Source organism: Larimichthys crocea, chromosome XVIII, assembly GCF_000972845.2.
Source record: "Larimichthys crocea isolate SSNF chromosome XVIII, L_crocea_2.0, whole genome shotgun sequence".
NCBI lineage: Eukaryota > Metazoa > Chordata > Actinopteri > Sciaenidae > Larimichthys > Larimichthys crocea.
The window spans coordinates 90,001-105,466 of NC_040028.1; the positions used below are offsets into that span (position 1 = coordinate 90,001).

Here is a 15,466-nt window from a genome sequence, read left to right on the forward strand (position 1 = left end):
GACTCCAGCGTGCAACGCTTTCTGTCCAGCCACGGCAATAACTCACACATTTCAACACAGTATCTGAAGGGCAATTTGCACAGGGAGGGACTTCTGGGGAAATAGAAACTCAGCCCTGAACATGATAACAAACGGTGTTCGTCTCCCAACCCCCACACACAAACCCCCAGCTCCCTCCCATCCCTCTCTATACGTTGCATGCTCAGACTCAAAAACAAGAGACTTATCATCAAGATATCTGCGAGCCATAACACAGTCCATGGAGGGAAGATGGGGTTGTGGATGCTTCTTCTCCTGCATTTACACCTTGGTAATGCTCCCTGGATTGAAGGTGGGGAGGAAGTATGGGGTTTAAATGGTGAATATGTGAGATGAATGCATGCTGTGGCTTTGTTCACATTCTTGTGAGGTTTGTGTGTGTTGTTTTTACACCTCTGGACTTTAGATTTGTATTTTTTTTTTTTGTGGTAGTAAAGTAATTCTGTTGAACAGCTGCTTGTTTATGTGAGCTATAAAATATACAGGAAATGTTTGTAAGTTGTACAGACTGTACATTTAGCCTCATGTAGTGATGCAGAGTTATGGAATAAGAAGAAAGTCCAGACAATGTTATTTAAAAGTCAAATCAATTTCAGGGTTCATGTTGTTATTTTGTTCCCCCTCTGCAGTGGTGTGTGTTTCCCTCCCTGCACCCTCAAACGTCTCCATTTCTTCCTTCAACATGGAGCATACTCTCAGCTTCCTGCCTGGCCCAGAGACCCCCACCAGCACCAACTTCACCGTTGAAATCCTCCGCTTAAGGTATTCAGCCGCAGGTTTGGAAAAATTGGAAACAGAACACAGTGAGGCAGACTCAGGACCCCTTTCTACTTAAGAGCAAGGTTTGAAAGAGAAGCACTGATGTTTTTTGGGAAGATGATTAAAAGAAAAACACAAAATGAGACTTAAAATTATTAAAATCTTACACGAACTTTAAACATTTGCAGCCTCACAAAGATTGACTCACTGTGGTTTGGCATCACTCCAGAGAATTTACTTGTAGTGATTTTCGTTTCATGTCTGCTGTGAAACAGATGACTGACATGTGCTGAGCCATCCTGCACCTGACGTAAAACAAATGCACCTCTGGCTGTTTTCTAAACTCAAACCTCAAACTGAACTTTTACTCTACTTTTTTTACTGAGCAACAGTCTACAATTAAAAAAAAAATAACTTCAAAAAATGATTTTTGGCATTTCTGTTAATCATCACGTGTGTCGGTATATCCATAACTAATATGAATCATCCCAGACTATTTATGACTCTGCTTCTAATAAAAGAGGTTTATTTTTTAATAGTTAATTATAGATATTTATTGATATCTGGACTACGAGTGAAATACATGACAACACATAAACACACAGATCAAACAGAATAAACATAAAAGACATAAATCTTAACAAACAGCTGAACGTTCAGGTGTATATATTGATCAAATCTTTTAACTTGTTTTGATATTATAAGCATTTTACCAGGTTTTTCTTTATTTTGTCTTCAAACAAAGACTTACGTTAAAAAGAAAGTGGGCTGTTGTGAGAGCGAGAAAGAAAAGAAACTAAACTAAAACTTAATTTTAGTTCAGAGACCGACACTTGACCACAGGATATTATGTGAATATGCTGTTAGTAGTTCAGGTAGAATTTTTTTTTGAAAAGGGTTAAATCTGGGACAACTATTTATTGGATCTACAACCAAGTCTAGTTGCCCCAGATTGAACGCTTCTCGAATAAAGATGATCCGGATGACTTCACAGACCACATGTATTATGTTAGTTTAGTATGTTTACATGCTGTTATTTGTGAAACTAGTACAGATGCTGATAGAAAAGGTATTTGATCATAAACCTGTTGCTGGTGCTAAAAAAACAAGTAAAACAAGTAATCCTCTGATGACCATGAATGCCTGTACGAAATCGATGTGTGATTGTGATTAGCTCATTTCTGAAGAATACAGTCCGTTTACCATCAATCTACAAACCAGATGTGAACTTAGTTTAAGCTCAAAAGACTAAAAACACTTACAGTTGTATTGTATTTGTGCACTAGTGAACTACCTCTTGTTGCACAGCATGTTGCATGTCATATGTTTCATTTTTGTTTCTGAACCACCTCTAAACCATCTGAGTGAGCACTTTCCTTTTTGAGTAAGTGTGAATTGGATCATAACAGGATGACGCCTACAGCTCATTGAGTTGCCTTTTTATTCAGCTGTGATCGATCAGCATGTTGCTGGTTGCGTTTTCACCTTCCTCCCTCTCTGCTTTGACCTTCACCTCCTGTGATTCTTTGCAGTTCATCAGTCTTTTTCTTTCTTTCTTTCATAAGGAGGAATAGATCGTGGAAACCAGTGGCTGGTTGTTCAGAGCTGACGGCTGGACAGACATGTAATCTAACACAAGCCTTCAAAGACCCGTTCGATCACTATCAAGCTCGTGTCCAGGCCTTTACACCCAACCGGACCTCCAACTGGACGATGTCTGGGTGGTTTCAGCCTCTGACAGACAGTGAGACGCCACAAACACACACACACACACACACACTGTTCATATGGCAGATTTAAAACACTTTCTCAGAGAGGTAGGTAACTCTTCATTCACAACAAATGTGAAATCATCAACATTATAACTCACTTATTCACGTATAAGTGAGTTATACGGTGGGTGGAACCAAAAATCCAGTTTTAATTATATCTGTTATGTTCAACAAATGACAGTACAGATATGATTGGTCCCTATGCAGTGTACTTAATACACATTACTTTTCTATTGGAACATTGGATGTTGGAAATGGAGTGAACATGGATGTGTTACTCATCATCTCCTCAATGATCTCCTCTATGTTTCCTAGGTTTTTCTTTTTTTCTTTTTTAAATTATGAATATTTTGTCTTGCAATGAATCTCTTCTGAAAGAGTGTTTAATTTGTAGCTATGTTGGGACCTCCTGATGTGTCCGTGTCCGGCTGTGGGAACTGTTTGATCCTGAAGGTCAGAGTTCCTCCAACAAGGGGGCTTCAGCTCCATGAAGAACTTGTTTTCCATGTGCAAAGGACCAGGGATGGTGCACAGGTACGTGCTAGGCTTAACGCTGCACTAAACAATGTCTTTATATTTGAAATGGATCTAAAACTGTGTGTAATGTCAGAGAGAGACTTCAGTATTTTTCAACTCGGTTCTCATTTTTCCATGTCGTCACATGTTGAAAGCTACCAGCCCTAAAGAATTAGAACAATAGTTTCAAACACTGTCGCCATCCAATTTCCAATCATTTTGACCCACAGCTAATTATCATCCAACACATACAATGAGCACAAAGCTGCAAACTGTGAAAAGTGAAGTAACTACGTCAAGTAAAAAGTACTGTGAGGAGATCACTTAGGTTGGAGGTGAAGGTTACTGTAGAGTTAACAGGAAGCGGAACACACATGCAGCCCTCCTCGCATTGTGGCTTCTCATGTGGTTGTTTTTGTTTTGGTTCTACTCAGGGATACAAGTTATTTTCCTGAAATATTGTTGTCACAGGAAGTGAACACTTTATTTTGAAGTGGTATCAGGTAGTGAATCATGTGTTCATCTTTGAACAATATTTTATTATTATTATATATATATATGATTTAATATATATATTATATATATATATATATTATATATAATATATATATATATATATATAAATATATATAAGGATTGACAAAAATACTGTTGACATATGAGGTCCTTTATCTTGTGCTTCTCAAGTGATGTGTTGCTAAGGACACATAAGAAATTGTTAAAATGTCCTATATTTTAAGGGAGTTTGGTGTAATATTTGCAACAGACAAATGACAGCATCTCACTGTCTGCGTAGCTTCTGTCATTGTTGTGTTTCAGCAGGAACACACTGCCCTTCAAGCTGTGATTAAAATCTAAAATGTAAACAAATAGGCTAAAAAACACAGCGGTGTAGATAGGGTTAGGTGTAAGTGGGCGCAATGCTTATGCTTAGGGTTAGGATTAGGGTTAATGATCCACTACAGAAGCCTGGTACTGACTTTGTTTTGTCAGCAGCTTCTCATTTTATTCTGAACTTAAACAACTTTATTTTCATCCTCCCACTATACACAAAACTTCTATGTCTTTAAGGTAAATCGTGCAATAAGGGCTCAAACCCTCTCCTGTTCTGTTCATTGAACATGATCCATTTCCATCGTGACACAGCTTTCATTACCTCCACCAGGGCGAATGACGTTTGATTGTTTCTCTGTCAGCAGGATTACAGAAAAACATATTATTTATTTGTTGTTTACTTATTACTGGATTGCCACGTTGCCAAGCAACACACAAACACATCTCCTGCTTGTTGACAAGTGTTATACTTGTCTTGACGCTCTGATGAAATCAAACATGTTTAATGTTATCAGAAGGGCGGCACTCTCTTCAGCACTAAGTAAGAAGCAGGAAAGGGTCGTTCCTCTGGTAATGTTTGAAAAAACTAAAATACCGCCTCACACAACAGACGGTGAATTAACAGTGTTTAGAAAAAGTGTGTTTGATTCAACGTGTATCTGATCCACCAACCAGCTCTTATTTTAGTGAGAGACGTTTCGTCTCATTCCTACAGTCCTCTACCACTAACAATGCTGGGAGTGAGTTCTTGAGTTGCTGAGGTGAAAAAATCCAAAATGTAAAGTTTTTACAGAAACTTATGTATGGATTATATTGATGCTAAATTGACAAGAAAACTGTCGACATATGACGTCCTTTATGTTGTGTTTCTAGGGAGTTTCTTCAAGTTCAAGGGAGTTTGGTGTGATATTTTATACTTTGACGGTGGCTGATCAGGTTTTTTATCAGTTAATCGTCTTCAGTTTCTTACTTACGGAGATCAATATATAATAGAAGATGTTCCATGTATTATTATCATCCCAATATGATTCACTCAGAAGATAAGAGTGAATTCCTGCAGGTTGTCATCTTTCTTTCAGAGTGTTTTATTTGGTTTGCATGTGTTTAGACAACATGAAACTCAGAGCAGTGTGGAATACCGAGAAATCAAAACTGCAAACCCACAAAGCAGCTTTTCTTTATCTCATGAAAGGTTGATCAAAATATCCAGTATGTGTATATCTGTGCTTATCTGTGTTTCACAGAGGCGTCAGGTTCCTTCAGGGCTCAATGTTTTTCAGATTGTGTGGTTTAACCCACGTCTTCCTCTCACCGGCTCATTTCGACTTGGGTTTTGACTGTGACATTCAGGAAACATGGGGAGCCTTTAAAAAAATAGTGTGTGTAAAGCTACACTTCAGTTTTTCGGCCTGTATCTTGACATTTAACACCTAAATATTGTGCTTTGACACAGGAAGTGAAACACATCAGCTTTACTTCAGAAACTGCAACAATTCCTTTAAGATTTGAAGAAACTGGAAGTTACTGTGAGCAGCAACAGCTTAACAGAAAAACCCACATGTTGTTGTTGTTGTTTTTTTCCCAACACATACAGTCAAGTCCAAAAAAACATATTAGTCGAGTCCAGTTGAGACCATGTTGAAAATCTTTAATATTTTCACGTAAACATGGAAAATATTCAGGAGGTGTGAGGTTTCATAAACGAAGTGAAAGTATCAGAAGTTAGATTCTAAGCAAAGAGGGGCTTTCTCATCATCAAATCATAACTAGACTCAAGGTTTCTAAGACCTCTCTTTAGCACTAAACAGAATGTAAAGCTTGTACAGTTTATTTTTTTATGGATAATTATATTGAATTGACAAGAAGTCTGTTGACATACTACTAACAAAGACCAAAGAAAGGTCTAGACTTTCCTCCACAGTCACCTAAAGCTCAACTCCATTTATTGAAACAATTAAATACTGAGAAAGCGCTCTGGGACATTTGTCAAGTCATACTGGGACAACACACATCATCAGGTTTCCATCAGTCCATGCCAGCACAAGTGCATGATGTCATCAGAACAGAAGAGGGGCGAACCAAATTCTGAAACAATCTGAATTCCATCCACATTTTTCCAAAGATTCGACTTGTCACTCAAATGGTGAAGTTGATATGATCATTTGTAATGAAAACAAATGCAAAATCCAAAAACTCAAAGCAGTTAAATTGAAACTTTTTGTTCATTTGTTCATTTCAGTTTGTTTTGTTGTCCATTTAGCAGTTTTTTTTAAACATAGAAACAACTCAGGAAACATCCTCATGGGATCATTTGTTCCGTACCAAGTGGAGAAATGACACACAAAGTGATGAGGTTTGATGTTTAACCCCTGTTTTTCTGTTGTTTTGCAGTTCAAACTGAATCTGCATTACCAGGAGGAGATCACGATCTCGTACCTGCAGCCAGGTGTGGAGTACTGTGTGACCGTCACTGTGAAAGCACGTTTAAACTCCAACGCTGTCCCCAGTAAATCTCACTGTGCCTTCACCAGCCCTCCTCAACCCTCCTCAAGCTCACGTACGTCACTGTTGTTTAACTGTTAATGCTCAGCAAACATAAAAGACATTCCAAGACGTTCCAATATTCAGTTTTAACCAGCATTGTAGTACTCGAGATTGGTCTTGGTCTTTAGACCGTTCCCAAGACCACTTTTTGAAGGTCTCGGTCTTGTCTCAGAATTGACAGCATTTTTACTCTGCCTTATTTTGGTCTCAGGCAAAGAGAACTCAGGACTTTATTTCAAGACCACAGCTGTGAGGATATTTCCATATCATTCACTTAATAATGTCTAGTTTGTCCTGCCACAGTTTCATAATTAACTGAAAATACGTTTACACTTTAAAAAGTTGTTCCACAGTTTGTAGTTAAAGAGCAAAAACCTGCGTGACGCGTGTCCAAAAAGAGGACAGGAGAGGTCAGGTAAAGGTTAAGTTCAAGACCACAAGCCAACAGCTGTACTTAAGTTAAGTACTTAACTCAGTATTTTATGAAGCAGGTCATTTAAAAAAAGAAATGAATATGAACTTCCTGCTTCAAATGACATTAATAACTTGACCCATTTCTCATTTAAAATTCTTGTCACTGGTAATGGCTGTTAGCCTTTGCTGCCCTCCTTCACACTCACTGCTAGAAAGTGATCGTCATCCAAACCTTCTGTAATAAAATTTGACTTCCTACAGGATATCTGCAAAATAACATCCACAGCAGCAGTCTGTAAATCCTGCAATACGCTTACTGAGAAGGCTGTGAGGTATGTGCCTCACCTAAAGAGAGATGGCGAATATTAACCACATGTTAGCTACCTAAGTACACTATACTGTACATGTCTTGGTCTTGGTCTTGACTTGGACTTGACCCCTCAAAGTCTTGGTCTTTTCTCGGTCTTGATACACTCTGGTCTTGGTCTTGACTTGGCCTCAGTTTAGCTGGTCTTGACTACAACACTGGTTTTAACAACAGTCAACAACAACAACAACAGCAAAAAATGCTCTATAACGTAAAATCAAATATATATTTTTTGCCATCGTGGCAGTAATAGAGGTAGTGTGATTAAGTCAGAACTACAGCGGTAACATTTCTCTAACAACCTACTACGGGGAACTAGTGTTAATTAAAGTCGTTAAACAAGGTTCATTATGCCATCCAAGAACTGTCAAAGAACTTCGTCATAATGATCACCTTACGGGTACAAAGAAAATAAAACAAATTGAATCTGCTGACAGGTTTCCATGCTTGCATTGTTTATAGACAGATCAGAGTGACTGATTTTTACGAAACAGTGTATTAAAGGCAATGGAGACTTGTTTACTGCCAGTCTCCTGTTGGCATTGTTACACCTGTTAGGTAACTTTACTGTTTTTCACAGCGCATGGCTTTAGTGACCCTTAGGTAAGAAAACACCTGTGTGGGTGTGCCGGTCCGTTAACAGACAGAATGTCACGTATCTAATGTCTGACAAGGGCTTAAAGGGTTAATTTGATTTTTCATCTCCTCATGTTTTCATGTCAAATTGACTGATGGAACAACAAATATAGCTTGCAGCATGCAGCCATGAAACCGGCAGCACTGTGATATATGTCCACTAATGGGGTTTTTTTTGCCACAGATAGGCTTAGATTGTTATTATAAGATCCTATAGAAACAGACCTCTGCATTAAAATTAAAGAGCAGGATCCCTTTTGTAATATCACTGTGTCAAAGATACCAGTAATATTGTCATTCAAACTCGACAGAAACAAAATAATATTCATCAAAACCTTAAACCAGAATATCTGGAGAGGAGTGGGAGGGAGGTCGAGTATCAGAGAGGCAGCAGGGAGAATTAATTTTGAGTGTTATTTTGTTTGTGTTGAGTTAGGATTAAGTGTTACGATTTTACAAGGTAAAATTACTGCTTTTTTAAATGGAGTCCGGGCTGTGAACAAATCAATGTAACTGCTATTTATAGTTAACGAAAAAGGATCTTACTCTTTAATATAAAGCTCTATCTTTTGTCTAAAATGTTGTCACACACAAACTGACTCTTAGACACAACAACCTGAGAAAAGTTTGTGATCAAAATAAAGTTCCCCTTTATTATCTAAAGCTCCATGCTGCTGCTTCTGTCTCTGTGCAGATTTAAACTCAGCTGCCAGTGAAGTACGCAAACTGAACATGAATTTATTCAAACTGGAAATGTGTTTGTTGCCCCTGGCTTAAAGGCTGAAAGGGGAACTTCATTTGAATTTTAACAGTTCTTCTCAGAGATGTAAATATGAAAGAAACTTGGAATAACACAACACCTGGTGGATAGAAAAGTTCTGAGGCTCTTCGATTTTTCTGTCTTTCCACATGTAAAGGGATATCTGATATAATGAGAGGTTTGTGAATCTGATATTTGTTGCTCTCTTCCTGTTTCACAGTGCACGTAGTCTTCGGCCTGCTGGGTGCGTTCTGTGCACTGGGCTTTCTCCTCATTGGATTGGTTGTCTACGGCAGTCAGCTCAGCTTCAAATTACGACGACGACTCTTCCCCAGAACTCTGGTAACAGATCCAATTGTGTGTGCTGGGACTTAAAGAATCAAATGTTAGCCCTCTCCTTAAATTTTCAGGTGTCCATAAATAAATCAACTTGATTACTTTGTTTAATTAGTTGGTTTCTGGAATTATTAAGATAATAATGATCACACTTTGATTACTATAAAACAGATGAAACATAAACTAAAGATGGAATGATTAGTAGATTATTCAATATGTCAACCAACCAAATATTAATCATTTGTTTTTAATCAATTATTTAAGTCACTGATCATGTAACAAGACTACAGCCATGCAAATGGCTCTGGGAGGCTGTAGGCATAGTGGTGCATTGAGCTAAATACTAACATGTTAAATGCAAAATGAATCTCTGTACAAATATGATGGAGTTCATCCAGTAGTTGAGATTATCACCATAAATTCAATATCTGTTTGTTTTGTACTGTCGGATGAAGAAAACAACCAATAAGTATAAGTCTGATGATATTGTATATTTTTCTACTTTTCCACAAATCCCAAGCGCAGACCCAAACCAACAATGAATGTATCAACTAACAAGTACTGTGTGTGTATCAAGGCCTGATAAATTTTAATTGTCTGTGCCATAGAACTCCATTGTCGTCAACAACTACCAATGGGTCTGCAGAACCCTTCAGGGTACATGGGCCCTGAAAACCAAAACAAATCTTTATGTTCACAGAAACAGGTAGCTTCAGCTACTCAGGATGTCCCCATGCCCACCAGAAACTTAAAGATTTTTCTCAGAGCCCCTTGGTTGTCCAAGAATCAGTTGGTCACAATGACCAAAGTAACATGTTCCTTCATTACCATGAACACACACACACACAGTGATTTATTTTGACTTAATCCTGCGCACACCATCTTGCTGCTACAAGCAATACATGTCGATTAATCCCCTGCTTAGGGATGGGAATTGATTCCCATCCAGATTTTTACGATTCCGATTCCATTATCGATTCTGCTTAACGATTCGATTCTTTAGCGATTCTCTTATCGATTCTTATTTGGGAAAAAAAGGAAAACAGACAGTTTGATCAGCATCATCTAGAGAAGGTAGTGAACTGGAACAAGTACTAGTATAGCTGCCCACCTCTGAGCCAGCCAGACTCTTTCTCTCATCATGGTCATCTTCTAAATGTAATGCAGAAGGCATTCGTTTAATGTTAACTGTTATAGCATGTTTTACAAAGAAGCACATCGCGTTAACATGGTAGGCAGTGTGTTATTTACCTTCCGTACCTTCCATAGTAACCGCAGAGGTGGTCATAGCCTGGCTGCTGCCACTGCTGCTAGGTTCAGATTCATCTCCAGTCTGAAGCGTGTCAAAAACACGACATTCATGTAAAAATATTGCATGTTGTGTGCGCAAATGTTTCTGCATGTTCGTCGTGTTCCCTCCCAACGCTGTTATCTCCACTTTGCAAAGGTTGCAAGTCAAGCTGTTGCCATTTGTTTTGGTAAAATGCAGCCAAACTTTGGGGCGTTTGAACCGAGTGGGTGACATTGTTTACTACTGACTGCACTGCACGTGTGAAACCTGCGTAAGTTACGTGCCGTAATTTGTCGTGCTTGCTGGAATCGAGAGTGCAGAAGTTACGTGACGTAATTCGTGCTTTCTGGAATCGATAAGAGATCGTTAGATAAACTGCCAAACGATTCCATGGAATTGAAATACACAGAACCGGTTCTTGTTGAGAAAATTCCCATCCCTACCCCTGCTACCAAAGAACTGCACTATGTCCTCCTGAGCAGCTGGTATAGGAAATTAAACTATACATTTGTGAAGTTTTTTAATAATTTATGTCTTCATAAGGAACCAATAAGCTTAAGAGCCACAGGCAGTAGGTAAGACATTTGTTGGTTTTGGTCTTTTCATGAGATTTGTTGACAATAAGAAAAATATAAAATAACACCAGAGTTATCCTATAGCCTCTAAATTTCAGTCCTATATCAAAGGTCAGAGAATTTGAAAGAAATTGATTATAATATGCTTCATAAAGGTGAATCTGTCATGTTGAACCACCATGTTTCTACAGTAGCCCAGAACAGACAAACTTAACACTAGCTCTAGATGAGATTTTGCAACCACTGTCGTTTCACTCTACAAAGAAGATGGTTGTAATCAGCAACAACACCCCTAGATGCCACTAAATGCTTCACATTGGTCCTTTAAAGGGGAAATATTATACCCCTTTTCCACATGTTCACACAGTTCCCAGGTCTGTGAAATTCTTTGGTCAAAATTCCTCACAGATCAAGCATACCAGCCTGTACCCTGTCTGTAATGCTCAGTGCTCAGACGGCAGATTTCAGCGTCTGTCGCTTTAAATGCAAATGAACATGTACCGTTGCAACCTTCAATGTCCGAACAAGAGTCAGACCCTTAAAACAAAAAGGCCACAGACAGATATTTAACTAACAAAGTACTGCTGTTATGTTAGTGTGCTTCACACAGCAAATAATGGAATATGTTCATGAGCCTGTTAGTGATGTCACTAGGGGCTCAAAATCTGAACCACATGTTTTAAAGACAAGCCACAAGATACAGTGTGGCTGCAGCAGCTCACGCAAAATGGAGGCAGTTGTTGTTTTTCAAATATTTCCAAAATATTAGTGTAGAAGAGCTGAAAAAGTGATTTTTTTTTCATAATATGTCCCATTTAAACCACACAAACAGATTGTTCTACCCGTGGTAAGGAATATTGTGTTAAATGTGTATTGTAAATCACCCTGACAAGTGGAGTATTATCAGCATGTTGGAGATAGGAAGTCCAGCCGGATCCTAAATCTGGACCTTGTTTCCAACATGTGCCAACAGCAAAGGTGAAGAGCTACAGAAAGGTCCAAAAAATTATTCAAAAAGTTCTCTGAGAGGAGTTCAGGCATTAGAGCTTATATTTTCATAAAAATAAACCCTAGTTGGCCCCAGAGCTGAACTGAAGACAATCTATGACCACTCTGAAAAATAAGGCTCTCAGCACTTTTCACTCTTGGTTTGTCTATTGTTCTTCCATATTTGGATTTTCTGATTGCCCTTTTTGCACATCCTGATGCCATAAAAGTCCATTCCGGCGTTATAATTTAATACCTCAGGCCCAGCCTCCAAACGGGGTAGTTCGATCTGCCACTATGACGTCAACGCCATGGGGCCTGATTCAGAGCTTTCCACAAGCTCTCAGTGCTATGGGACCATGCTTTAAAGCCTGATGCCACTACTTTGGTTCAGAGGACCTTTTTGAGGATTTTCATTCCTCCAGCACAATTATTTAGTTTTCCGAGTACATTTATTGTTCCCCAGTTACATTGCTATAGTAAATGTTTTTTTTTTTTTTTACAACAATACTGATTATATGTAATAATACAATTATTCTAACTAAGGCTAAACATTGCATTTGTGTATGAAATATAAACAAGTTGTTTTTTAATATATTCTAATATTGTCACACTTGATATCCTTTTCCACAACGTTTGACTGTCTCCTTTATCTCCAGTCCTACTTCCTCCTCCAAAGCCACAATCATGGAAATGCATCGCCTGAATGCTCAGGTCACATCTCAGCCATGCAGCTACACAAGGAAGGCTCTGCAGACTCCCTTCTGACTGTCCATAGGCATGTTGAACCACTGAGGAGCAGCTCCGAGGAGGGGGAGGAAAACTTCCTTTAACTCTTCCGACTCTTTCATTACATTCTGTTAAAATAACTTTTATAACCCACAGAATAATGGATAAAATAGGAAATAAATTGACTGAACTAGGTTTCATGCATCAGTCCATGCATAGTTCATGCAATAATTTGAGTATTATAACTGAATATAGTTTGTGTTTTATTACTGTAAGTGTCCATTCTGTTATCTGTTGTGGAGAAATTGCTGAAGTCAAAGGTCAATGGTGAGGTCATGAAGGATGAAAGTGTTCAGGAGCCTCTGATGTCTTATGCTGTAGTATTTATTGACGCTTGGCCAAGGAGAAATGGAGACACTCTCAAAGTACATCAGAAGTGCCTGAGTCGGTCTCACATTCTCCCATCAGACTTTAAACCCCTACAGATAACACCACAAATACTTTACTCCCAGAAATATTCAAAGCGAATGTATTTACCCATGTTTGTGTTACCGTCAGCACATTTTAGTCTGAAGCCACTGTTGTCTATTTATGTTAATGGAACGTCAACGGCAAGCTATCCATCATGTTTAGGAAGACAACATTAGGTTCCTTCGACCCTGACCACAGTGTTGAGATAGGCACTGCCTATGACCTCAAGGCCCACACTTGACCCCGTGTAACCTAAGGATAGAAAATTCCATAACATTATCCAAATGAGCAAAGTGAAGTTTTGCTATGATTATTTACTCTTGTCGTTAAGCTGTGATGTGTGGTTGTCTTGTTCTAATGAGCCTGCTGATGCTTGTTGTGTGATTTATCTCTAACGTGGACTTTTCAGAAAAATGTTGATGTGTTGCTTGGCAACAGTTTCAGTCCCAGTCCAGCTGCAGAACTATTTATGTTGGTGGTGCCAAATAAATGATTAAATAAACAAACAAATCATAATCTGTTATCACTTATGACTGTTACTAAATAATGCTTGTAGAACTGTACTTTATTAATAAAATTATACAAGCTCTTGTACAGAGAAGCCCCTCACTGCAGCATATGTTGCGCAATGTGGATTCCATCCACATTGAGCAACTCTCTGAGGCTTTCCTTCCCAATTTTTTTTTTGGTCCATCTGAGGTTGACAATGAACAAAACAAATGTAAACAGAAGCACATGTTGGATGCAAAGTTATCTAAGTTGTCTTATCTAGTTTCAAAGATCTTAACTAAATACCTGCTTGGTTGACTGTTATCGTGCATAATGTACGTTCTTCAAAAGAGACTGGCGGCTGCAGTTTGGTTATGTTATGTGTTATGTCCAAGTAGGGAGGGCTTTAAGTATCTGCTCATGTAACTTCCATACTTTGTTCTTGAAATTGACAAAATTGTGCAAAACATCAATCAATCAACAAATCTACAACACAAAAACAAAAATACAAACTCAGGTCCAACCTCTGGCTTTTCCTCTAGTGCCATCATCTGGTCAGTATGTCCAACACTAATGACTAACATCCACACCTGCACTTTAGTGTTTAGTGCTAATATGCAAATGCTAGCGTGCTAACATGCTAAATCAGTATCAGCATCAACATCAATGTGTTGGCAATGAGAATGTTAGCATGCTGATGGTTTGAGCATTAAGCTCAAACCACTATTACGACTACAGCCTAGTAGAGATAGGAATTGATAAGATTTTTACGATTCCGATTCCATTATCGATTCTGCTTAACGATTCGATTCTCTTATCGATTCTCATTTGGGAAAAAAAAGGAGAACAAACAGTTTGATCAGCATCATCTAGAGGAAGTAGTGAACTGGAGCGAGTACTAGTACAGCTGCCAGCCTCTGAGCCAGCCAGACTTTCTCTCTCGTCATGGTCATTAGGGCCCGAGCACGCGGTGCGAGGCCCTATTGAATTGCAAGTGTTTATTTTAGGGCCTGTGCACGGCACGCTGGGCGAGGCCCTATTGGATTTCTAACGCTTAACAACGTTTCAGAGTAAATCGCATTTTCGACGGCCTATATGTACTCGAAAACTCACGAAAATTTGCCTATCCCCCCGAAGTCGGGTGTAAAATTACGTATTTTGGGGGTCTCGCACATGGACGTACGCATATGGCTCTACAGCGCCACCTAGATGTGTGTTTTCGGAGGTGCCCCTCGTCACAGTTTCATCCACGTGTACGAAATTTGGAGGGAGTATGTAACGCCGAGATACACAAAAAAGTCTCTTGGTGACATGGGCTACAGTGAAGCGTACGGCGTCCAGTTTTGGTCAAATTTGGACTTTTCGTGTTTTTGGGGTCATTTCCAGCGGTCGCATTTGAACGGACTCCTCCTAGGGATTTTATCCGATGTGTTTGAAACTCGGCGTGTGTGTTCTTAAGGCATCGACAATAAAAAAGTTAGCAAAATCACAACTTTTCATCAGAGGGCGTGGCCATGATGGCACGTCAACGGTACAATGAGACTCCATTGACTTTTTGGCTGATTTTCAGGCAAGTGTTGGGCTATCATATACTTTCTCAGCCGAATTGTAGAACATGGCAAAACCTACAAGACCTAAAAAGTCTCTTGGACCAATGGGCTACAGTGAACAGGAAGCGAGATATTTGAGAATGAAAATCACCATTTTTGCTGTTTCGGCCTGGTTGAGAAGGGGTCATGTTTGAACTCCTCCTCCTAGGGATTTCATCCCATTGCCTTTAAACTTGGTAGGTGTGTTCACATAGACTTCCTGAGTAAAAGTTATCAAAATTCTGAATTTTGGGGAAACTGTGCGGGTGTGGCGATCTATGCACATTTCGACGTGTGCACATTTCGACGTGCGCACATGTGCGAGGGCCCGACCATCGCTGCTTGCAGATTTAATCTT

General features: G+C 39.1%; 1 protein-coding gene across 4 annotated transcripts; it reads left to right on the plus strand.

Moving 5' to 3' along the window:
* The first annotated feature begins 113 nt into the window (after window positions 1–113).
* LOC104932499 (interferon alpha/beta receptor 2) lies at window positions 114–12,934 on the plus strand. Of its 4 annotated transcripts, XM_027290758.1 has the most exons (8): window positions 114–358; window positions 669–801; window positions 2,364–2,542; window positions 2,965–3,104; window positions 6,312–6,477; window positions 8,862–8,984; window positions 9,491–9,542; window positions 12,490–12,569. In XM_027290758.1, exons 1-7 carry the CDS (start codon window positions 199–201, stop codon window positions 9,517–9,519), a joined length of 930 nt encoding a protein of 309 aa, XP_027146559.1. In that variant the 5' UTR covers window positions 114–198; the 3' UTR covers window positions 9,520–9,542; window positions 12,490–12,569. The 4 variants fall into 4 exon arrangements, with proteins under 4 accessions (XP_027146559.1, XP_027146556.1, XP_027146558.1 ...); XM_027290755.1 differs by lacking the exon at window positions 9,491–9,542 and having other exon boundaries at window positions 122–358; window positions 8,862–8,983; window positions 12,490–12,934; XM_027290757.1 differs by lacking the exon at window positions 9,491–9,542 and having other exon boundaries at window positions 126–310; window positions 8,862–8,983; window positions 12,490–12,934.
* The last annotated feature ends 2,532 nt before the right edge of the window (window positions 12,935–15,466 follow it).